At 45.1% G+C, this 24,358-nt stretch overlaps 1 protein-coding gene across 3 annotated transcripts in view; it reads right to left on the bottom strand.

Moving 5' to 3' along the window:
• The window catches only part of cacna1ia (calcium voltage-gated channel subunit alpha1 Ia), an 86,484-nt gene that overhangs the window by 8,216 nt on the left and 53,910 nt on the right, over positions 1 to 24,358 (bottom strand). For all 3 annotated transcript variants that reach the window (XM_052049353.1, XM_052049354.1, XM_052049355.1), the window contains 24 exons: positions 22,253 to 22,577; positions 20,520 to 20,917; positions 18,160 to 18,311; positions 17,629 to 17,814; positions 16,354 to 16,471; positions 16,109 to 16,264; positions 15,514 to 15,604; positions 14,741 to 14,895; positions 13,422 to 14,129; positions 11,932 to 12,032; positions 11,201 to 11,324; positions 10,609 to 10,677; positions 9,665 to 9,843; positions 9,283 to 9,409; positions 8,830 to 8,955; positions 8,654 to 8,743; positions 8,254 to 8,446; positions 7,909 to 8,060; positions 7,314 to 7,423; positions 6,332 to 6,465; positions 6,144 to 6,214; positions 4,830 to 4,908; positions 4,048 to 4,169; positions 2,819 to 3,259 (listed from right to left, as the gene is read on the bottom strand). In XM_052049353.1, coding sequence (XP_051905313.1) covers positions 2,819 to 3,259; positions 4,048 to 4,169; positions 4,830 to 4,908; positions 6,144 to 6,214; positions 6,332 to 6,465; positions 7,314 to 7,423; positions 7,909 to 8,060; positions 8,254 to 8,446; positions 8,654 to 8,743; positions 8,830 to 8,955; positions 9,283 to 9,409; positions 9,665 to 9,843; positions 10,609 to 10,677; positions 11,201 to 11,324; positions 11,932 to 12,032; positions 13,422 to 14,129; positions 14,741 to 14,895; positions 15,514 to 15,604; positions 16,109 to 16,264; positions 16,354 to 16,471; positions 17,629 to 17,814; positions 18,160 to 18,311; positions 20,520 to 20,917; positions 22,253 to 22,577 — 4,407 coding nt within the window. The remainder of the gene's footprint in view (positions 1 to 2,818; positions 3,260 to 4,047; positions 4,170 to 4,829; positions 4,909 to 6,143; positions 6,215 to 6,331; positions 6,466 to 7,313; positions 7,424 to 7,908; positions 8,061 to 8,253; positions 8,447 to 8,653; positions 8,744 to 8,829; positions 8,956 to 9,282; positions 9,410 to 9,664; positions 9,844 to 10,608; positions 10,678 to 11,200; positions 11,325 to 11,931; positions 12,033 to 13,421; positions 14,130 to 14,740; positions 14,896 to 15,513; positions 15,605 to 16,108; positions 16,265 to 16,353; positions 16,472 to 17,628; positions 17,815 to 18,159; positions 18,312 to 20,519; positions 20,918 to 22,252; positions 22,578 to 24,358) is intronic.

The following is a 24,358-nucleotide window of genomic DNA, read 5'->3' as shown; positions in this document are numbered from 1 at the left end:
TTTCCCTTTGGATAAAATGAATTTGGCAACTGTAGCAGTATAAACCCTCATTACCTGACTGTCAGGTAACATTTTTTTCCCCCTGAATGGCCGTAGCGTGGAGAACGGTGCAATTACATCTGATATATCATCTCATTTAATTTGCGCAATACCTTGATGTAACCGTTTGAGCTTCGACCAAATGATTGCACCCCGGGCCATAGAAGATTTAAAGCAATAATCGATTCAGACTGTGTTTCCCCACCAGGAACTAGACTAGTTCAACCAAGGAAAAAAATAAATCAAGGACCTCAAACTAAATTTGGCACATTTAAAGTTACAAGTTCACTTCACCACTTCAAGCATCGTTCATTCCGGAAGTGTGGGCTCTTTTTCTTTTCTGATATTCTCTTTGGACATTGCTTGGATTTAAAAGCCCTCCAAGTTGTATTAAGATCTAATTATTGCTACAAAAGACAAGAAAATTGATCATTCGTCATACAAAATGAGTCATTTACTGTCTTTTCTATTACTATCCAGGCGAAAAGGGCGATTGTTGCTTTTGTTCAGTAATTCATGCACCCGCATATTTTCATTTTGGAACCTGCTGTGCATAAGTCGTGTGTGTGACTCACACCACGATTGAAATCAACCCGAGGGTCATCTCATTTTTAAGCACAAAGGAGCTTTGAGACAGCACTGAACAAAATGTTAGAACATTTGCAGAAGCAGTTTTATATTTCATTAAAAAAAATACACATTACACAGTTGTTGTGATACAACTTTTCCTTGGGGGGGCGGGGGGGTGATCTAGTCATAATATTTGGATCTGATGATTATCACCTCCTCCCAATTCCTATTAATTTTACGACTCCCTTGTTCTTTTCACTTAGCCCTCCTATCAATTATCCAATCCCGACAACGTTAGCGCCTTCACCGACGCTACCGTGCTTCCTCTTGCCCCGCCCGATCTCGCACGTGCCCTCACCCACATCACGCAGACATTTGCGAGAGAGAGTGCGTTCTGCGTAAGGTGGCTCGAGAGGAGAGCTCGAGTTTGATTGACTGCAGTGGCCTATGCGCTGGCCTCTATTAATGACTGTATTACTCGACAACAATAGGGCCCCCGTCTGCTGGGAGTTGAACTTGAGAAAGAGCGAGAGAGAGAGCGCTGAAATTAATTACAACCTCTATCTTACTGTCACTGGCTGAGCTCTTATCTCCGCTCTCCTATTCCCGTGACCCTTCCTCATCATGTGTGTAACTCAGGACTGGCTTCTTTTTACCCGCTATCTATCATTCGTGTTTCATTGTTGCCAAAACTTTGCTGCGTAACCGAGCACAGGAGAGAAGAAACTAAGCAAAGCACCAAATTGGATCAAAATCAATCAAGTTCATCCTAAAACCACATCATTTAAATGTTCTTTGTGAATAGATTTTCGAAATGCAGGCTGACCAGCATCCTTGAGGTCCCGCAATCGCTTGCATTTTATCTTCAATCTCCTCATGGATGCAAAATTGACGCTCAGTCACTTTGCATTTGTTCTTCAACATTTTCACTCTCCATGATGTGATTTTTGCAGCACTTGTAAGACGTGCCCGCTTGCTCGCTTACTTCACTAAACACACACACTCGTATCGAAAAACACACTAAACCCTGAGATGGGACTGAATAAATTACAGATCCCTTCATGCAAATCGCTCGAGAGAGACCGCGAGGCGAGATGCGTATTCTCCCCGGTCGGCAATATGTTCCTCGATCAGCCGACGGCGTGCTAAAAATGGCTCGGTGCGTCTGCGCGTTGAGCTGCGAAGTGAAGGTGAAAGGCAGCCGATGAGTCACCCTAACGTGCGCTATCATGAGCAACTCCCGAAATGAATGAAACGCATCAGACTGCACGTTGTGAAAATGAGGGGGCGGGTCCAGCGAGGTACGCGGCCTTGTGTCTAGCCAAGTGATTGTCACCGCTTGCGCATTCCGCCGTCTCGTCACGGTGATGCCGAGAGGTTATTTCGAGCTTCTCTTTCCATCGCGAGAACCGAGCGGCTAATCAGGGCCCCGATTCATGAAATGCACGTGACCTCCGGCAACTCAGTCTCCAACTTGATACTGATAGACAGGAAGGCCGTGATGGCGGTGAAACTTGTATTCATGTACAAGATATATTTGTCAATGTATTGTGGAATACGTCGATCCGTAAGGCAAGCATATCCTGGCTGAAGATGTCAACGACAAGCCCCGAAAGCTTCAATAAAATGAACATTTAGGATACAAGAGGGGTAAAAAAAAATGGAATTGTAAAAAGCGAGCGCAACCATAAAACATGGCTGTCAATTTGAGGAAAAAAAAAGTCTTTTTGGTCGGTATCAATCAAATCCCAATTCACAATTCAGTTTAGTTTTTTCCCCCCCTCAGTTTAAACTGACGCGCTGATACATTCAAGGAGATGCACTGAGAATACACAAGCGGGGATGTCTTGATTTTATTTTGGCTGTAAATCTTTTTGTCTTTCACATCAGGACTTGCCGACGTCAACGTTATAAAGTCAATGATGAGTTATAAGGCCACCGTACTGCTCCATAAAATCATGATGTCTCTTTTGTGGATTGTAATAAATCCTATCGGGGGAAAATTGGCCCACCCTAACATTTGAAAGGACGATTGACCCGATTCATGTATCTTCAAATAAACAGAGCAACTCAAAGATCTGTATTAATAGTCGATCGAGCTTCATTTACGCATCTATTGATTTTACAGATTGACTGAACATCCTAAAAGGCAAACCCCCCGTCCCCCGCTAAAAACAGCACGTAGCCGCACACGCAGAAACACACTCACCTCGTGCGCCGGCGAGTACAGTGGCCGGTTGACGTCAGCGGCGTTGTACGGCACGGCGTGTGCGCCGGCTGTCGTGCGCGTCCTCCCTCCCGCTCCTTCCTTCCTGCGGCCGTCGGCAACGGGGGCCGACGCGGCGGCGGCGGCGGCGGCGACCGGGCCTTTCTCCGCCCCTGCGCTCCCGCAGCCGGGGGCGCCCATGCAACAGAGGGTGCCCTGGGCCAGCTCCAGCTCAATTTCTGCATCCATCTCCGCCTCCTCTTGGGCCTCCTTGTTGGAGTCGTCCAGGTGCTTCATCAGCACGGCCACCACCACATTGATGAGCACGAACTGGGCGGTGAGCACGAAGGAGACAAAGTACATGGGCGAGATAAACTGAAGGCTGGGATTGCAGGTGTAATCCACATCAGTGGCGTGATCTGGTGGGCACTCCCGCAATGTGTCCTGAACACAGAAGATGGAGAGGAAGGATGCAGATCGGTGGACAAACATTGTTTGGGAATATATTTTTAGACAACAGAACAATCTGGACGCGTACAGCAATTTGAGGAATTTTTAAAAGCGAATCCGAGACTAGGCAGGTTCCAATTCTCATCACCGATTAATCGGCGGATTATTAATAAAATGCGTAGGAGATGAAACAACATATTTTTGGGTCCCTCAATGATCTCATATGAGATATTTCACTGTGTTGTGATACTTTGACCTTTAGAATTGGTTGCACTCACAAAACTACAGCAAGTGATTCTAATGTCAGAATAAACGGCCACTTCCTGTAGTTTCCACAATGCTCCTTTCTCCTCATCGTGTTTGGAGATTTATATCAAAAGGGGGGAAAGGTCGGTGGCCGAACATCATCCACACTTGCTGCACTGTCATAAAATAATTTCTCCTCCTCCGCGTAGCCTCGGAGTGCATCGGGAGGGAGGGGAGCGGTAGGGGGTGAGCGTTCAAGGGTAATTAGTGTTGTCGTGCGCGCGTGCAATGAGCCACAGTCACTTCCCTCCCCATCGGTGCGGAAATTTGTGTCGCCGGTCGCCGAGCCAGCATATTTCTCCGCTATCGGAAGTCCTGATTAAGACAAAGGATAGGTTTTTTTTGGTCTCTCTCGGGGCATCTTGTCGGCACTTGGCTGAACGAGGTGAGTAAAATCCTTTCGGACGCCAAGTCATTCGGAAGTGGCACGGTCCATCTGCTGTGGAAGAAGAGAGCGTGCGTAAAATCGAACGCACCTTCATGATGCCATTCCAGTTGTCGCCCGTCGAGACTTGAAACAAAGTCAGGAAGGCCATGCCAAAGTTCTCAAAGGTAGCGTGACGACTCATGCCCTCGCACGGGTAGTCTTGATTGCAAACTAAGGATCAGAAGAGGGGGTGTGGGGAGGAAGTCAAGCGGAAAGCAGAAGGAATGATGACCTCCCCTCCCCAAAAAAAACTGCAACATCACAGCTGGTCAGCTGCCTTCAAGTCAGTTGTTTGATTAATAAGCAATAAAACCCGTTGCCTTTTTGTCCCTGAGCTCGAATCCCAAAACAGTCTTAAGGATGACCAATAAGTAATTCAGTGAGCACCAGCTGGATTCGCTTTGACGCCCGCGTGAAAAAAAAAAAACACTGGAGCCGTACTTTATCTGGAGCAATTAGGTTAAGGAAAGACGTTTTCCATTTAGATGTGGCAAAGCAAAGAATAATTCACTTTTAGTGAACCTCAGCAGAAACTTTTATGTCCCCTTTTGGTATATTGGCCAAATTCAAGTCAGTCAACAAATCTGATTGCATTCTCTATTGATAAGATTGGACAAAATTAAAGTGTCGCCTGTCTGATAAATAACTGACTGATTTTATAGGGGTGGGGGGCGCTGTCAAAATCTCAAAATTGAATTGAAACGTCCTTTTTTGACCAATGACAAAATGTAAAGTGCTGTTAATTAAAAAGCTAACATGACCCCTACACTAACTACCCTGCTTCAAACGCCAAAGACATTTTGTGTGAGTTTTGACGATAAAGTTACTCACCAAGTTCTCCGAAAAGCTCTACTCCTAAGGCGGCGTAGATGAAAAACAGTAGCATGAAGAGCAGACCCAGGTTACCCACCTGGAACAAACATGACAAAGCTTTTTTATGGAACTACTCTCCCCGAGATGGAGGAATACTTTAGCAGTCTTTTTTTACATAAGCTGTTTTGATATCAAGGATGGATTTTAAAATTGCCGTATTTTCCACACTTTCATATATAGGGCGCACCACATTATCAGGACCATTGAATCGAAGCAACAATAGTGGCTGCAGTTGCGTTATGCATCCACCAGATGGAGCTACACTAAGGGAATACAATACAGATTTATTTATAAAGAGTTTTCGCAACCGCAGCAGCTGTAACAAAGGGCCTTACAGAACATTTGAAATCCAACATCCAAGAAATCAGAACATTGAAACAGAACTTTTTGTCCTGTCACGATTGGTCTACGGCAAACTGAATGGAGGACATTTGAAAAAAAGTCATGTTATGTTTTTTCTGCAGTACATCAGCCTTTCATACGACTAGCACTACAATATTTACTTCTACTACAACCTCCTCAATCGAAGCCCCGCATTTCTTGTGTTTGCTTCGCGTTTACTTTTGGATGGCGAGCAGGTCAAATTGTACGTTTGCTTGCTCGCAAAGGAGCATCTGCAACCAGAGGACTGCGTCTGTTGACCTTAAGTAACTGACATGATGCGCTCTTTCTCAACAAAAACCTTGGGAAACACTTCTTGATCAACTCATCCATCATGTAGACGTTCCTGAGTCATAATTTTTACTACGAAAGTTAAGTGGGAGCACTATGGGAAATACGCTTGCCTTTTCAAGTATGACTGTGCCCGAGTCCGCCGTGCGACGGCCAAAAGAGTGTAATTGAATGAGTTTGGCATGAAAAAGCCCATTTGGCCCATCATTTCAATCCCTTGAAAGACCTTTGTTGATACAACAGACATAGTCTCAAATCCAAATGTTCCTCCAGGTAAATAATATTCAAATGTTGATAACATGGCACAATATTGAATCTGCTGTCTGCTACTTTGCCTGCGTGCTGACGAAACAGGTCTCCTGGGAATGGTCAGGGGACTTGAGTCAAGGGCGTCAGGCATTTTGGCACACCAGACTTGGTTTGGGCAGCCCCCAGTGCATTCAATGCACACGATGTAACACAAGATGAGTGTGAGACATGGGTGAGTCATCTATTAAAAGTTGCTGGCTGACAAGAGAGCAAAGCCAGTGTGTGAAACCATTCTGGGGATTCTTTGAGAGTGGGCCGCTGACACTGACATGGAATGTTTGCGCACCGTACCTGAGGCAGGGCTTGGACCACCGTGTCCAACAGGGCTCTCATTCCTGTCGCCATCTTCAGCAGCTTCAGGACTGTGCGGAAGGGAAACGCATTCAGTGAGGGCATTCATGGCGCCTCTGTCAACTGTAAACTTGCCGCATGTTAAACATCGATTAAATCTCGAAGCGTATCTCAAACGCGACGCGAACCTCGCGCGATCCTCAGTACTCTCATGATCCTGATGATGGTAGGGTTGATGGGCAGCGCAGCGCTGATCTCGATCTCCTCCAGTGTGATGCCCATCACAGACAGAAGCACAATGGCAAGGTCGAGTTGGTTCCACCTGACAGAAGCGCAAATATGTTTTTGCACGGACAGTGTATGGCCAATTTGATCTGATCAGGCGCGCATCTTAGGATGTGTTTGAATGTTACACTACTTGCACACTACTTGAGTCTATGCTAGTTGATGGCTGGCTATGGTCTTTGCCGTGCGTTTAAAGGCTGATTTCTGGTCTGGTGCCAGTGGATGATTGATTGTAGATTTTATGGGGTGTTCAAGTTACTTTGTGATCAGCGTTAAGCTAGGTACAGTATTCCCGCTAGTTTTAGTCTCTGCTATTTGTTCGAGTGCTACTTTCTAATCAGTGCCCTTTATTGGTTGGGTGAAGCGGTTTTATGGGCTACTTTTTAATCGGGGGTAATTAAACATCAACTCACTTCTTGACCTGAGCGATGTGAATTTTTACTGTAGTTGGTTTGCTACCTCGTAGCCTTTGCCAGCCATCAAGAGCTCTTTCTATTTGTGACACGTTCAAGCTCCTTTTGGCCTGGGTGACATGATAGCTGGCTGTGGTCTGGCCAATTTCCAAAATTGCACTTTGACAAAAAAAAAATCTTCTGAAAACCTCCAATCTAAATATGCTCACTTCTATTATTTCCTTTTGCGCTGAAAACTTGGCCTTCCCTGATATCATCGTATGAAATGGATCATCATCAGACATACATTGAGTGGACATTACATAATGGCGTTACATTCAACTTTAGCTTGGACAAAAAAGGTTTTCTTGTCCAGTAAACTCAGCAGAAGCGGAAATCTCTAGATGATCATGCAAATGAACAAAATCACTTTCGTACAGATTAGCCCATGCGCACCATAAACGGCACAATCGGGAACAAATTCGCACCGCACCTGTCTTTGAAGAAGCGACGGAAGCCGAAGGCAATGAGCTTGAGAATGGATTCCAGCACAAAAGTGGACGTGAAGAAATAATTGCAGTATTTGAGGGCCAGATCTAGAGACTGGGGAAAAGACAGTCGAGAAGCGCGAGCGTGAGTGTGTGTCTGTGCGCAGCTCGGCTGGAGTAGTCTCAGCTGCATCGAGCAAGGGGGGGGGGGGGCTGTTCTGGAATCATTGTTTGTAGAGTAAAAGGCAGCCAGCATCATCTATTAAAATGCAAACATACACATTTAACCACTGCGTATAAAAGGAAGAATCGTTCTATTAGTGATGCAGCCCGACTTAGAAATTCAAATGTCATCCCAAAACAATAATTTGCGGCTACCGACATGCGCCTTCCCTGCAGATTTGTCGAGACGCCGCTGCAGTGGGATGAATTAACATTTGTTTAGAAAATAACACCACCAAATGTCTTCTCCATGAGAATAAGCTTGTAAAATTGCCGGCGTTTTGCAAAAGCAAAAAAAAAAAAAAAGGACCAAAGGGGAAGCGAGCGCTAAATGAAGACATTAGCGCTAGACCACCCTCTCATCCATAAATGTCTTACGTGAGGTTGATTGTAGTGCTCGAGGGACATTGTGATGACGTTGATGCAGATAATGAAGGTGATGATGAGGTCCAGGTAGTGGTTTGTGCACAGCGTGTGGATCATCAGGCGCACGTTGCTGTAGCTGGCATAGTAGGGGAGCTTTTGGGCTTCTGTTGGTGGCAATTTATCAAAAGATGTTAAACAAGTTGCACCATTTTCCGCCACACCGAATTCGGTGTACACAGAAGAGCCATTTGAATCTTTTTCGGTTTTTAGCTTAATCATGCTGACGAAGGACACCAAAAATCACGCTGTTCTCATCGTACTTTAAATCAAATGACGCCCGTCCCGCCATGGTCTTACTTCTCCTCTTTTTTTCCATCCGCCGCTGGCGTTTCTCCTCGCGCCTCTTGGCCTCCTCCACCTCCTGGTGCTGGCGGCACTTGTGAAAGTTCTCCACCACCACGCCGACAAACATGTTGAGGACGAAGAAGCTGACGATGAGGAGGAAGGAGATGAAATAGAGCAGCATCCAGGGGTTGTTGTTGGTCACCGGCTTTGGTCGTTTTGTTCAAGAGAGCCATTCCACGCGGTCGGTTTGTTGGTGTGGAAAAGGAGAGAAGGGAGAGCGGGAGTCATGAGACTTTCTCATACAACAGTGATTCATTTATTTTGTCTTTTGGGTGACTTGACAGCCAAATGTATTTAGTAATATGATCTTGCTAGAAAATTTGTGTGGTGTTTGTTGCTTAGAAATATTTACCTGTTGGTCCACGCCGACAGCATCCAGACCGTGATACATGATGTTGACCCACCCGTCCTTCGAGGCCAGTACAAACAAGGACATCAGGGCCTGAACAATAGATGAGGAGGGAATAAAAGGTACAGTAGACTGCATACACAATGGTTTTTATACAATTAAAAAAAAAATGCACAAACCTGCCCCAAATTGTCAAAGTTGTACTTGTGGTGAACCCACTTGTAGTTGGCTTGTAGACAATCAGATTTGTTGGTAATGTTTTTAACATCGGGCCCCAAGCAGTAGAAGAACTTGCCTTTGAACAGCTGTTGGAAAAGTAGACCACAAACAAATAAGCCTGAAGAGAAGGTAAAGTGAAATAATGAGCTGATCTCCGGCTAACGATATGTGATTCCTTCAAAAGACAAGGTAAATGAATTCTTTGAGGAGTGAAAACAAGTTAATCAAGCACAGTCCCGACAAAATGGTTGCTGATTAGCGGCGTTGAATAAAAAAAACAAAACGGCAAGAATGAGATAATAATCATGAAGTGCACCGTGATTAAAATAGTCATCCTCTGTGAAAAGCAGCAATGATCCTCAGAAATGCTTTCACGCGGTTTACAGCTGGCGCGTCTCAAAAAGTGCCCCTACCTGGACGCCAAGGATACCAAAGATGATGAAGAAAGCACAGCAGATGAGGACAATGTTGCCGATGGGTTTGAGAGAGGTAATGAGGGTCTCCACCACCAGCTTCAAACCTGGAGCTCTGCTGATCACCCTGCGGGGAGGTTTTGGGGCAAAACAAACTCACAAGGGAATATATACAACATTAGGCGCACTGCTGCAATTGAAAGGAATCCAATAGAGACATTTGGGATGTTTCCCAATGTGGTTTGAATGTCATGAAGAACATTGTCACTTTACAGATCGCTTCAGAAGCGATGAAACGGCACCGATTCGTTCCGTGTGTCAAATAATACACTTAACATATTCATTCATTTAAAAAATGTGCAAGCCATTGCTTTTACGGCACCTGAGAGGACGTAACGTCCTAAGTAGACGGAGCACTCTGAGCACACCCAGGATCTTCGCCCCGCCCGCCATTGACACGACAATGTCGATCAAAGACACAAAAACGAGGAAGCCATCCAGAATGTTCCAGCTGCTCCGCAAGTAAGCCTGCTCGCCCATGTACAGGCCCATGGAAACCACCTGGAGAAGAGACAAGAACCAAGGTGAGCAATGTTTTCAAAAATTCTCCACAATTCAAAACGTAGCTTTTTACTTCGCTTTGTTCCTGCTTCTTTTATAGGAACGATATTAGAATTTGCTTAAAAATGAAAGGTCGGTGCTTTTGACCCTGTAACCGCTGTCCCTAAACGGGTTAAAGCGCCACGTTGCAAATTCGGTTTCTCATTCACAGACTCGAGAGTATCTGCAGACGATCAATTTGTTGTGCACTGCGCCCAAAACCTTCCTCCAGAAAGAAAAAAAAAACCCCACACTGAAATATCGAGCAACATGCTGACCACTTCATCAAGCCCGCTGTGTTGTGCCTTTTACTTGGCTGCATCGTGTACACTAACCCGAAGCTCTGCAGCGGCATCCTGCAGAGAGATGAATGCTACACACACGAGCCAACACATGTTATTTCAACACACAAGGTCTCAGACGGAGACGGAGACAAGTACAGCTCGGCCGGGGGGCTGACAAGTCTGCGGCCGCTTGACGGCGCGTGATTGGTTAATAATTGATTGTGGGTGTGCATAATGAATGGCCCACTTGTGCCAAAGGATCGCAGAGAAAACAGAGTGGAAGGTGGAAGGAAAGAGGATACAAAAAAGGGGGGAATGAAAAAAATGGATTTATGAGAAAGGATTAACCAATGCTCACGTGTAGGTGTGGTCGTGTGTGTGTGGGAGGGAGATGGGGAGGGGGGGCATTGCCTGTATGATGGAGACGCAGAAAAAAAGTTACCTTGAGTGTCATCTCGCCCACAAAGATGGCAGTAAAGATGTAGTTGGATATGGTGAGAAACACCCTTTCCTGAATTGAAAGAGACAAGCAGACAACAAGAGAGGTTGACAGTAAAATAATAAAAATGTCAATTGGGACACGTTATGCTTTCCTTATGGTACCTTTTACATCATAAAAGTTTATTTGGCCTGAATTATTGCAGTAAAACTAGTCTGAAGCAATAACCTCAATGACGCACTCATCAGTTTGTTCTCATTACATTTTCGTTGGATTTTCTACAAAAAAAATAAAACAAAACACATTTTTCATTTCATTTTCTAATTCGCTCATCATCACTAAGGTCACGGGCGTGAAGGCGGGGGACACTCTCAATTTGTTTTAAAAAAGAACAAAATTAATAACAAGAATGTCCTTTCCCCCATTTTGAGAACTGAGAGTCCTTGTATTGACAACAAAAGTGTTACACCACGCTCGGTTTCAATGCGAAGGAAGAAATGGCTGCTAAAAATCTTCCAGCATCCAATTTTTTGCATGATTTTGTTGTAAAGACTCTTGAGTCATGCACGCGCATCCATGAATTTGATTGATTTACCAAGCTGCCCTGGAGGATCTTGGGTCTTTCGAGAGCCACTGTGATGCAATTGGAAAAGATGAAGGCCAGCACCACGTAATCAAACAGCTTATGAGCGATGATGGACTGGCAAATCTGTCGAAACCTAAACCGGGAAAATGTTAAAAAGCCAGAAGGGACAAAAGAATGAGGAAAAACAGGAAATGCACTTGTTGTTTTACTATAACTCCACCTGTTCCAATACAATTCAAATCCTTCTCTTCAACAGACTACAACCTAACGAATCAGCCCTAGCAGAACAGAGAGCGCATCAAAAGAGATACAATGGGCTGAAATATACTGAACACACATTTCTAAAATTGGCACGTGGCACTGTTTGTGCTGGCCAAAAGCAATTAAATGTCCTCGCAGCCATGCCTATTGGAATGGAAGGAAAGCAAACGGATTCAATGAAAAGAATAATCAGTTTTACAACGCGTGCGGCAACATTTCTATGCATTTTATTAAAGAGCTGCATCGACTGAAACCACAAAGGATGATGCAGGATATTAAAGAACCCCCACCTCCCAAGACTGTTTCTTCAAATTGCAATTGATACTCCAGCGGAGTCTCTTATGAGTATCAATTGCGAGGAGCGGGGGCAGCATTTATTTTGGGAGCTGTGAAATTACCTGGGGCTAATTTGAACCAACCTGCAGAAGTGACATCACGAGGGGGTAAAAGGTGAAGTGCGGTGGACGATGGGGACTTACTTGTTCTGTGGAGAGAAGAGAAACACCGACCAGTCCTCTCTGGTCTCGCACCAATCTGGCTTGTGTGCCTCCAACATCTTTTGGATGCGGAAGCACAAGCTCTGCAACGGAAAATACCTTTTTAGCCTAATCCGTCACACGTTTTATGTCGCAAACATAAAAATACAGCAAGCTGGCTCGACACCCCCGAGGTTTGAATTATTTACAGAATTGAAACATATATGGAAACAGCCCCGGAGCGTCCACCGACATTACCGTCTGTATCGTATTCTTCCCCGCTGCCTAAATTGTCCTTTGTAATTAACCGTATTTCTCTTGTACACAGCATTATTTACAATGGAAACAAAAGGGCTCTCACGGGGCCTGATAGCTAAGAAGTGCCACGTTTGCACAAAGTGCTCGGAAATCCTACACATGAGAGCAAGAGATTCTTGCACGTGTAAATGGTTGCACAAGCACACAAGAGTTAATGCCTGGATTTACTGACAGAAACCGTATTCCTTCGCTCAGTTTAGACACCATCTATGGACTTAGACCGTTTGTTTTATGGCATCCATCCTTTTTCTATACTGCTTATTCTGTTCCAAGAAGGAGGGAGCCTATCAAGCTTACTACGGCCCGGAAGAGCCGCCATCAAACGCCGATTTTGTCGATGATTCCACTTAGGAGAATACCAGCCGTGTCCTTTGAGGAGATACGTACACTGTAGGTAGATATCAAGTGTGTGATGCATACTTGTATGTGCTAGCATTAGTGAAAAAGTGGTAGTCTGATTCATTTTGCCCTCATGGGATAAGAATCAAACAGAATATTTAATCAATATAAAGAGGGAGGGTGGTACATGTTGGGTGTAATCATTATCAGCTGCAGACTTGAAGTGACGTTGATAAAGTAATCGGGCGCCTGTTAAAACAGTAGGCAACTGAAATCTATTTGCTAGCAGATCATTGAGAGCATTCTGTGTACGCCGTGGCGGAAAACATGAAGCGGTTTATCAGAGGAAGCGTAGCAAAGATTAAAAATGTACATCAACTTCTCAATGTGGACGAGATCCACAAAATGGGATCCGAATCCGCTCAGTTTGTACTAGAAAATGATGACGTTATTATGAACTTTGTAATTGTAAATGTACCGGTAATGAGATTCAATATGCTTGTTGCTGAATATTTATTTACCATGGTTTTCCGAGTGAACAAAAGGAACAGTTATTGGCCAACGCATCAAGTTCCGCGAGAGTGAAAAGGACTAAAAATGGCGGCCCCCATAAGCTAGCACACACAAAGGCAGATGTGATGATTCAAACATACTTTTTAAGAATAAATAATCATTGATTTAGCTAAACAGTAGCTGATAAAGATGTTCACATGTAAAATATCACAGAAAATGTTGACATCTTGTGTTTAGGAAAGGTTTCTGTATAGATTAGCTTGTGCCATAGCAGAACTACACCAAAATTAGATGAAAAAAAAAACATTCAGTGGCTCACTTACATAGTCAAGCTCATCATCCATGTCTTCCTGGCCCTTGTTGCGTGTGTTCACCTGAGGAAAAACTTCTGAAATCAGCCTTTGGTTGTTTGTCCTACTAGCCTGCTCCGGCAGGTGTTTAGGAGGTGGGTGAAGAAGCTGTGCCAGAGGAGTCTTGCCATTACAGTCTTGGTACACTCCTCCGATGACGCTCAGACTCTCAAAGGCACCGCCGCCACCGATGACCATCCCTCCGGGGAAGCTCTTCCTCTGGTGAGCGTGCAGTGCCACGGGGGACGCAGAGCGATGTGGCAACGGAGGATGATATGGGGCTCCCGGGACCTGTAGCAATTGGGGAAGCTCGAGAGAGAGAGCCCGACGGTCCCTCCTGGGTATCAAATGTCCCTGGAGAATAGGATGGTGAAGATGACGCGTGTGAGAAGCAACAGCGGGAGGCGAGAGAAGACTTTCTTCCTCATCTGGTTGGACGCTGTGGAGGTGGCGGAGCGGGGACGAGGAGGCACGGGGACCTCGGATCCGAAGGCTTCCTCCTAAGCCGTAGCCATAGAAAGGCCTGGCCGAGGTGGAGGTGAAGGCCGGGCTCGTCGAAGGAGATGAAGAGGAGCAGGGGCGGGCTCCGATCAGGCTGTTCCAACTGGAGCGACGAGCCCAAGGGGCCTGATGGTGGCAGGGCAGTGGGCGACCCCAGTTGTGGTAACCGCGACCTGGATACTGAAAGACAATGAGATGATCCTCACGTTTTGGATTACTCACAAAAAGTGATCCAGTCTCTCTGGTATCTTCTTCAATAAAGAAGAACAAAACCTAATGCCAATAAGCGCCTGACCCCTTTGACCCTGACCCGTTTATGTACACAAAGGTATTTGGTCCAACCAGCGCTTTTGACGGAAATCCGCTCAGCTCGTAAAGATGTCTCGATTCTGACGCATGTTAGAGTAAAATTTTCATCTGTAGAATTGGTTGTAATGTCTTTGAAAATAGAAGGATTCGGATTCAACGGCAAAAACAAAATGTTTTAGCCAACCCCCACTGGATTAAATAATTAACGGTGCCTCAAAACTTTCCATCCACTGCATTTTCAATCAACGAAATGGTCTTTTTACTCGATCGTCTCGTTGCTTTTGCAAATTAAAAAGCTACGATAAAACCAATGATTTGCTGCTGAAAAAGTCTTTCGCCAACATTCAGACAATCTGCCAAAATTATACAGTCAGCAAAATATACGCCTTAATATCCAAATAAAAATGCCATATGCCACATGAAAGCCCAAATCAATCCTGTCACACAAGATTTGTGGGTCTTTGTGGGTCTTGTTCGCTTACCACGCCTTTCTGCTCCAAGTTGGCCCTGCCAAGAGAAATTACACTGTTTTTCCTCGACCCAAGAGCAAAGCTCAGCCTCTCTCCAGGAAATAGGCTGGCAGACAGCGGGCCCAAGTCCAAGTGGCCATTAGGGGTCAGCGTGCAGCTCTTTGGGTCTGTGTGGAAAGGCAAGTCGAAAGGCTATTGTGTATGAATATAAACGAAAGAGACGCACAGCACGTGAAAACAGATTGAGACATTTCTCTTCTCCTTTTTACCTCGACATTAGTGCGGATAGGTGAGCTGAATTTCAACTCCATTACTTTCAAGAATACATTTCCCCAAGTGACATAATGGCCAGTTAAGACAGAGACAGGAAGGTTTAATCCAAGTTGAATCACCTTGAAAGAGCCAGAGATGGGCTCGTAATGGTGACAACGCTGCCAGGACGTTGTCCAATCTTTAAATAGTAAAGGTTTTAATGTGCTGCTACATGCTAATTTATTGAGTGGAATGATTTGGTTTTTGCCAAGAGGGAGAAAAGAGAAGAGTCGTGAAGAGAAATGTCGATTGTGCTCCGCGGACAAGACAAAGATGCTGAGAAACGGTGAGAAAATGGAGTCCGAAGAAAACATTAGCATGTGTTGGGCAAATAGCGCGCGCTTCTGGACGCACATTTGTGAGTTGCTTTTTTGTTAAGGGTAGGAGAAGTACATACCTCAAACAATCACAATTAGTTATTCGAATTGCTATTCATAACCATGTCACGATTTGAAAGTTCTGTGAATAACAACCTGAAAGATGAGGCGAGTCCTTTTGCTTATCGTTGTCCTCAAAATTGCAGGAAGACCTGTCATCATCGGAGTAAGAGCGATTTGCATCTCCCTGCATGAGGACGGTGACAGCAGAGTGAGATTAATACCTGTAATGTTGTCATCACAAGCAAATGATAAAGAGTTATTGCCTGACGTGTCCTTTGCTTATTTCATTTGCTGGGCTAGTTTCGCAAATGAGCTTACTTCCAATCGAGCAAGGGCGGGCAATTAATTTTGCAAAGGAACCACAAGAGAAAACTGAAAACACTTGAGAAGGGCCAAGCCAATATGGTCTATGATAATTCAATGTATGGAAGTAAATGATCTTGTTTCGTTACGTTGCCACGGGTGTAGATGTGGCTTATGTGGCTTATCCTCACGAGGATCCTGAAACCAACCAACCGTGGGACAATTTAGAGTGGTTTTTTTTTTTTGAGAATCTGTTTTACATACCATTGGTGAAATGGTAAAGCTACAAGGTATATATTCCAAAGCCGTCTTAATGAGGCATGTATGAATGGACTAGGAATCCCTGGTTGTGCAAGCCTTTTTTGTGACTGTAGTGTTGTCGTACCTCCGCTTGAAAACCCTCAACCAAGATGGCCACCAATAAATTGAAGAGCACATAGTTTCCAAATGTCATCAACGCCACAAAGTAGAGGGCAGCGCAGGGGGAGGTGGAAGCCATGCCGTTGTACAACACCATATTCCAGTCCTCCTGAGTCAGAATCTACAAACCAGTACACACACACAAACACACACAGTGTGAATAACGCATTTTCCAAAGACAATATTTGAATAAGTGTTGAAGATCTGTACCTGAAAAACAGTGACGATGGCCCAGAGGAGGGAATCAAAGTTTTTCCTGTCAGGCACGGTGTCGCCTGCATCTGTCTTCAGACTGAACTTGCAACCGAAGATGTGCATCCCCAGGATACTGTAAAACAAGAAACGCTTAAGGAAAAAGTAAACATCTCAATCCTCGAGCTGCGCTATCCTCCATCTGTTTGCTAGCTTCACAATGTATTTGTACACATCTCTTTTGAAATACCCCCGTCAACTAAATGTTTCGAGTTCCTCCAATATGTGATACAACAACAAGCAAGGAGGCGACGCCGCGATGAGCCCGCCGCTCGTCGGGCCTGCTGAGAGGATGGCAGTTAAATCGCAAGGTAACTGGTGGCTAGCACCTGTTGTGGTGCCATGGCAAGCCCCACAACGACCCGGTGGGTTCGATTCTGGCCAGTAAGAAGAGTTTGATTTTTCATAATTTGTATGAAGACTCATTGAAGATACCTGGCAATTTTTGGGGGAATCATTTGAAAGTTGCTCATTAGCACTCAACTCCGTGGAGTGTCAAAATCACAATATTTATTTTCACTTTGCAGAGTTTTTATGTACTGTGCATTTATTGCTCATTAAAAGCCCATATTCTTTAATTCATGTTATGCTCGCCATGGGTAGCATTCAAGTTAAAAAAAAAAAAAAAAAGCGGAATTCCAAGGGGAAGGCTAATCAAACCGACAGGCTCAACAGCACCAAAGTTTGGGCATCGTCCTGTGACAGATTTGCTCGTTAATCAACTAACTGTATAGATTTGGATGATCGACCATTTTCACGGTCAAGTCGTCAGCAATTTACCCTGCTGCGTGCACAGAGTTGGGATTTCTCTATGCGGCCTATTTGGAGTCACTGTTGTCTTTTGGTTCAAGTGAGCCAAAATGTCTTTCACGTTTTATGGCGGTTCCATTCTTTACAGTCTGCAGACAGTCAAATTAGCAAGAGCATATCCATAACTTTTATGGTCAACGCAAAGCTAGTAGAGCCAAAGAGAATTGCTGAGACATAAACATGAACATAATCCTATAGTTTTGCACAAACAATTTTCAGGCTTTTGGCCGTATGTCTGCTTGGTCTGTCATCCGACTACACGGGACTTTAATCGTCTATTTCCTCAGGGGATGCGTTATATTCCACCGCAATTTATAGCTGCTTTGAAAGCCTTTTGAACGAGGCACATATTACTCGATGAAGATATACGCACCGTAATAAACAGCAAAGCACAAGCAAATATGAGACACGGCCCCTTGATACCTGAAGATGAAGATGAAGAGCATGAGCAGCATACAGAAGGTTGCCACGTTGTCCATCGTCTTCATCAGGACCACCAACTGACGCCTGAGCGCCGGCATGAACCGGACCAGCTTAATGACCCGCAACAGCCTGAAGGTCCTCAGCACTGACAAGCCGCCATCCGCTTGCCCGATAATCTCACACACGCTGCGGTGCGCCGAACGCCCATTGGGAGTGGATGCAAGAAGGTAGTTGTGAGAACGGCGTAACGAGTTAAACCACCAAGTCCTTAAAGGTATAAAAGATAAGCCTGCAGTTTTTAAAGTGGGCGGATATGTTCCTCGAATGGATTAATTGAGTGCGGTAAAAGTTAAATACGATACTATAAACACATATTGAACCGAAGCGATTAACTCATTCAGTACCAGCCAATTCTAGACCAAGTCTGAAAAGACGTTTAAAAACGTCCTTGGGAGTGAATGAATTAAAAGGTCATTCTGAAGGCCGTTCAAAGAATGAAAAAAAGGGATCCCCCCCCTGCCCCCAACTCACCTGATGATGACGATGATGCCGTCAAAGATGTTGTAGGGGTTCCTCAGGTAATCAAAGAAGCCGAAGGCCGTCAGCTTGAGGATCATCTCCAGGGTGAACATGCTGGTGAAAACAATATTGCAGATCTCCAGCACGTTGGTGAGCTCTTCTGGCTGCGTAAGGGGAACGCAACAAAACACCAAACAGAGAATGTGCACCTGAGCAAGACGGAAGGCTTTAAAATCATGATGCAAAATGTTATGAAATGACATTATTAATATTTAGGCTGTCCGGCTGGTGACTTTCCAACTATGCTACCAGATTGCCAACATGCTTGAGGCACCACTTCTAGAAAGGTTGCACGGACAGAGCACCTTTGTCATCTGTTGATCTTTACGAGGCGCCCGTCTTGTAAATGCCAAACTCTTGATCGCCGATTCATCGACTTCAGGTTCTCACCATCAACACAGTAGCGATGGTTCAACGTGTGGACTCGGATTTGTAGCCGATAAAAATCGACGCAGCAGTTATGGATTAGTGGCGTAGGGAGATAAAAGGAGGATTGGAAAAAGGAAACAACAAAGGCACCATAACCAGGCTTATTTTCTCAACTGTTTGTTGTGGGATGCGTACACGCTGACTTGCTTTCAGCGAGCATGGATGTGTGTCGTGCATGACATGGATCACAAACTTCTTCTGATGCCACAGATTTCCAACTCCCACGTCAGCAGACAAAAAAAAAAAAGAGCCAACAAGCTGCGCCAAATCTGGCGGACCGTGTCAGAGGAAAAGTACACTCACACACCTCCGTCCACCCCTTTAATCCGCTTTTTCTCCCAATCTATCTTCATCCCCTCCAGGTTCCTAATGCCGCTCTTCCTTCCTTTTTTTTTTTTCCAAACTCTCATTATCAAGGAGGCCCATCGCTTCAAAATCAATATTGTCCTGTCGATCACAGAGCGGGAAAAAAGGCGGTAGAATGGGCCAAGGCCAGAGGAAAGAAAAACTGGCGGAAGCTAATCTGTGTCAATGCAGTGAGCACAGTTGCGGCAAAAAGAAAAAAAAAATAGTTGCTCGGATAAAAAAAGTCCACCGAGACAACTGAGCACCATAGAAGCTGATCCATTTATCTGAAAACACATCTGGAATTTTTCCAAGAGCCACAAACATGCACTCTATCCAAATAGGACGTGTTGCCAAAGTGGTGTCCCCTGTTAGTTTGTGACGGCAGCGCTTTGGCTCATGGCGCGCTTGGCTTTTGCATGCACAAAGAAAAGCCAGAAAAAAAATAAAACACTCCGTGATCATAAAACATAAGCTCACGTTTGCCGTCAACTTTAGTGTCCTTGAATATCGGTGATGTAGCAGAGGTGAATCGAAGTCTGAATCGATATCTTAAATGCCTTGATGGATTTCTACAGTAAACGTGGGCATCTAATAAAAGTCAATGCAAGAGCCATCAGTTATAAAAAAAATGCCATGATAATTCTAAAATTTGACACTGTCAGAGAAGTAGTCATTCCATATAACGTTGATGACTGTGCACCGTAGCGTGAGGAATTTCTAATTTGTTTTGCCCGACTCATAGCGAAATAAAGGTCACCAAAAGGCACGGTGAAAAAGACCCGACGGAGTGACAATTAAAACAGAACGTGATCGCATCCGCGTCAGCGTTTTAGACCAGGTTGGGATTTGCTGCTGCAGAACAGCCACATCATGGTATCACCGCTTGTGTTCGAAGCAGCAAGGCTCAAAGGAGACACCGACAAAAGCATCGGTGTGACTGCGCATGCAAACGCACGCACTAACTCGCGGGGAAAAAAAAAATTGCGCCGGAAAAAAAAAAACGCTGCGTAACTGGCGTCTGTCTCGTTCTTCCCACCGCCTCCCCTCCTCTATGCCTTCGTTTATTTTTAGAGTCTTCAGAGACGGGAGAAAGCAACTATTCCGTACACTGTCAAAGAGTGCGGGGGTGGACGGGAAAGAGGCAGAAGCGGAGGAGACTGAGCGAGGCAGAGAGAAGCCAAGACACTTGGGGTGAAGCAGGAAGGAAGGATGGCAGGAAGGAAAACTGCTAGCAAGGCGGGAAGCAAAGTGGGCTAAGCGGCGTGTGAAGGCATTCTTGGAGAAAATAATTAGATGAGGCAGCAAGGGAGGGAGGAGGGGAGGAATACAAAAACGGCAAAATCTAGATATCCACGCAAAAAAATTCAAGTGAATGTCCTTATACGCGGGTGCGAGCATTGCATCACGTGCCTCCCGTGTTTGCAGGTGCTTTCTTGCCAAGGTCGGCCCCATTGAAACCTCTTCTCGCCCTCTTTTTGTTTTGTTTTTGTTTTTGTTGGTCTGTGATATCCACGCATCAAGAGAAAACGCCTTACCTGATTGTGATGTTCGATGCCCATACTGATGGTGTTGATGAGAATAGCAATCATAATGCCCCGACTGAAGTACTTGCTCTCCACGATGCCCCACAGTTTTCTCCTCATTTCATCCCACACGTCCTTACAGCGCCCAAAACAGCTTCTTTTCTTTATCTTCTTCCCTTCACCGACATCACCCCTCTCCTCCAAGTGGTTCTCTTCCTTGTCCGTCTCCTCCACGGCATCCCCCTCGTCGTCCTCTCCGCTGGCGGCATTTCCCGCGGTCCTCGGGCCTTCTTCCAATGCTAAAGCGCACAAGGGGCAGTCCTGCGGATTCTGAGGCACGGCCAGGCTGACGGAGCTGTCGAGTTGCTGGAACTCGTGGTCTTGCTTGCTTTGGTGTGGACAGTGGGAGACTGTGGAGATGTGGACAAATCAATGAAGTAACCCACCGTGCAAAATGGCTCTTGGCGAGAGCATACGCGACCGGTGCCATTTGCAGGGCCTCTAATCCCAAGATTCCACTTGACAGAAGGAACAAATGACAAAATACTTCACGACTGTACTTAAAAAAAAAATAAAAAAACTCAGGTATTTGTATTTTACTTGGGTATTCATTTTTATGACGATTATTATTTTTTTTTTTTAACGTCTATTTTCCACTCCTCATTTGATTTAATATACAGCCAATCACAGGGCACACAGACAAACAACCATCCACGCTCACACTCACGCTTAAGGACAATTTAGAGTGTTCCATTAACCAACCACGTTTTTGGAATGTGGGAGGACACCGGAGTACCCGGAGAAAACCCACACAGGCCCGGGGAGAACATGCAAACTCCACACAGGAAAGCCGGAGCCAGAATCGAACCCTGCGAGCCAGACGGTGCTAACCAGTCAACCAACTATTTTCACTGTCGGGAACAATGAAAAATCCATTAGGCTGACTTTTGTCCCTGATCAGTCCGACAAGGGTGGCGTCATCAGCAAATTTGATGGTGGCGATGACATGAATGTGAAAGCAGTCGTGTGTAAAGAGGAAGCAGAAGAGGGGACTGAGTACAGATTCCTGAGGTGTACCAGTGATACCACTGTGTTTGCTGCAGATCTGAAATCCACAAACAGCACCCTCACTAATTAGCATTGCGTGGGTGAGGCCTGTGTTAAGTACGTCTTCTGTTGTCCTTTCGGTCTCATACGCAAACTGGTGGGGATCGAAGTCGTCGGGAAGAGCGACCGTGATTTGAGAGCGGATGAGTATCCCCAGATATTTCGTTATTATGGGTGTTTGAACAACTTGTTCAGTCATTCAGGCAGCGCCGGCAAGCTTAAGTGTGATCGACTTTTCCGCCACTAAATTGTCACTGCGCCGGGCGCAAACTCCAGCGATACTCCATATGCTGCGCCGGCAAGCGCAGCTTGGTGGTGACTCTTCTGTCCAATTGCCAAACGCCTTGCGCTTGTACGGAAATCAGCATCCGCCAGCAATTGTTATGAATAAGTAACGCTACTAATCTTGTGCGGCTTACCTCGACTTGCGGTGCTGTGCACATCTCATATGCGAGGGGTGTATTTTAGGTGCACGAGTGACGCGAGCCAACATTTAAAACAGCAAACTACCATCTATCAAGAATTTTTCCCGCAGGGTGACTAGGCTTTTGGAGGCGGTCCCAAAGGACTGCTACCCTTTAATTGTAACACACACCCATGTCAATTTGAGTTCACCGTGCCGCGGATATCTTACTCACATTTCGGATGCCTCGGGTGACGCCTCTCTCCATTCTGATTGATTCCACCCCGCCTGTTGCCCCGTCCTCCACAAGCAGGCGTGGGCTTGCCCCTCAGTGTGTAGTAGAGAGCCGCTGATCTTCTCTTGGCCTTGCGCAGAATGTGGCAGACCAGCTGGAAAATTTCCTCGTAGCAATCTCCCGGCTCTGCCATGCTGGCCAGGGTGGACGAGGATAGGCACTGTGCCCTCTGCTCCTGCATCAGCTGGTGCTCCCGCTGTTTGGTCTCTGAAAATTGAGTGGCGATGACCACTAGGCAAAGGTTGATCATGAAGAAGGAACCGATCTGCGTGGACACGGGAGGAAAATTATTGACTTTCAACGGAGCGAAGTAAAACCCAACGCAACATTTGGTGGATTTGACAGTTACTCCGGCCAAACAAAGTGCTTGGTGCGGAAATAAAGACCGACTTGTTTTCACACACACTCACTGATTCTGATGAAGTACGTCAATCCGCCTGCAGAAATATTAGCACGCATGCTAAAGGTCTTGGAGGGCTGACTTTCTACCAAAGCGAGGCTGATTGGAGCAGACAGACGGGGCCAACACATGCCCCCAAAGCACAGCACTGACTTGGTCGGTCTTTTCATTTTACCTTTTATGTCGCTTAACAACGTAGTCACTCCAAAAATCTACCTTTCTTAGATTAGATCTTCCTTTGTTCTCCCTAAACCAATGTTCCTGCTTCAGTCCATTTGACCGCATCTTTAAAACAGAACTGACGTTCTTGGCAAAGAACTCTGACATTAACAAAAAACAAAACAGCTTTGACGAGCTCCTTGCGACTTGTTTCACTTTTTTTTTTTTGTCGTGAGCACTTCAACAGCATGGAAGAAGTCAATTCGGGTAGCTTTGCTGTTTTGATATTTATACAATGAATTAAAGGAAAAATACTGATACATTCATTGGCATTCTACTCGACAGACTGCAGTGATTCTCACTAGCAGCTGCTTCTAATAGAACACAAAATACATGTGCATGATGTGACGGTGACTTAAACTATTTTTTTTTGTCTCATACTATTCAGTTCTATTTAACTTTAAAGTACAACACAATTGCATTTCATCATTAGTATTTTTTGGGTCTTATATTTATATGCAATGTGGATGGACTGTGCTTAATTTAATTATACAGCGGCTAAAGAATTCGCCCTCTCTTAAGAGGTTATTTTATTTTCATGTTGATCATGATGGGATTAAAATAAAAGAGAACGGTTGGCAGGCTACATCTGTGGCCTGTAGGTCAAACAGTTCTGCAGGTGTGTGGCGCTTTGATTCCCCTCCAGCCATGTACGTGCGTGCGTGTGATGTGCATTTGATCAGATCATAGACAGCTTTCTGCATAATTAGAGAGGGCAGTGCAGTATCAGCATTCAGAGGATCACTGTATTATGCATGCGCGACCCCCCCCCCCCACACACACCCCACTCACACAGACAAATTAAGACGGCAGGCTTTGTTTGCAGCTGATTGTTTTTACGCTTTTGTGCAGCTGCTGTCACATGCTTTTATGTCTCAACTTTTACACGCATGCACACACTTCCAAATAATTGCCACCATGTCAGCCGGTCTCAATAACGTACAGCTGTTTACTCTTCAGAGTGATGCAAAGACTGACACTTTGGCTGCACACTTGACATCGTAGATCAAGTGTCAGACAGAAAAGAAATGATGATGCATTTGATGCACTGGAGGTGAAGTTTCTTTTTTATGTACTTTGATATGTACTGCAAAAGTAATTGTATGTGGTATATTGAACATGAAGCAAATAGTGAAAGCCTGATCCCCATTTTCAACATAAGTTGGTTGTCCAATTACATATTACTCTGTTTTTTTCCCTCTCTGTATTGAGACATTCAATACAGGCGTGTATCCAAAATGGCATCTTATACTGTCTCACCTGAAGTGGAAGACGGCTGAGTTTGAAACAAACAAAATGATTCACGTTTGCTGCACATACTGTGCTGTCAACAGAGTGATTTCTAGCTTCAATAACCCCCCCCAAAAAACAACAACAAAAGAAAAACATGGAACGTATGCGAGAAAGGCCCAACAGAAAACACCAAT

This window comes from Hippocampus zosterae, chromosome 17 (assembly GCF_025434085.1).
Source record: "Hippocampus zosterae strain Florida chromosome 17, ASM2543408v3, whole genome shotgun sequence".
Taxonomy (NCBI): domain Eukaryota; kingdom Metazoa; phylum Chordata; class Actinopteri; order Syngnathiformes; family Syngnathidae; genus Hippocampus; species Hippocampus zosterae.
Note: the sequence above shows the minus strand (reverse complement) of the source record. Positions and strands in the feature narration are given on the sequence as shown.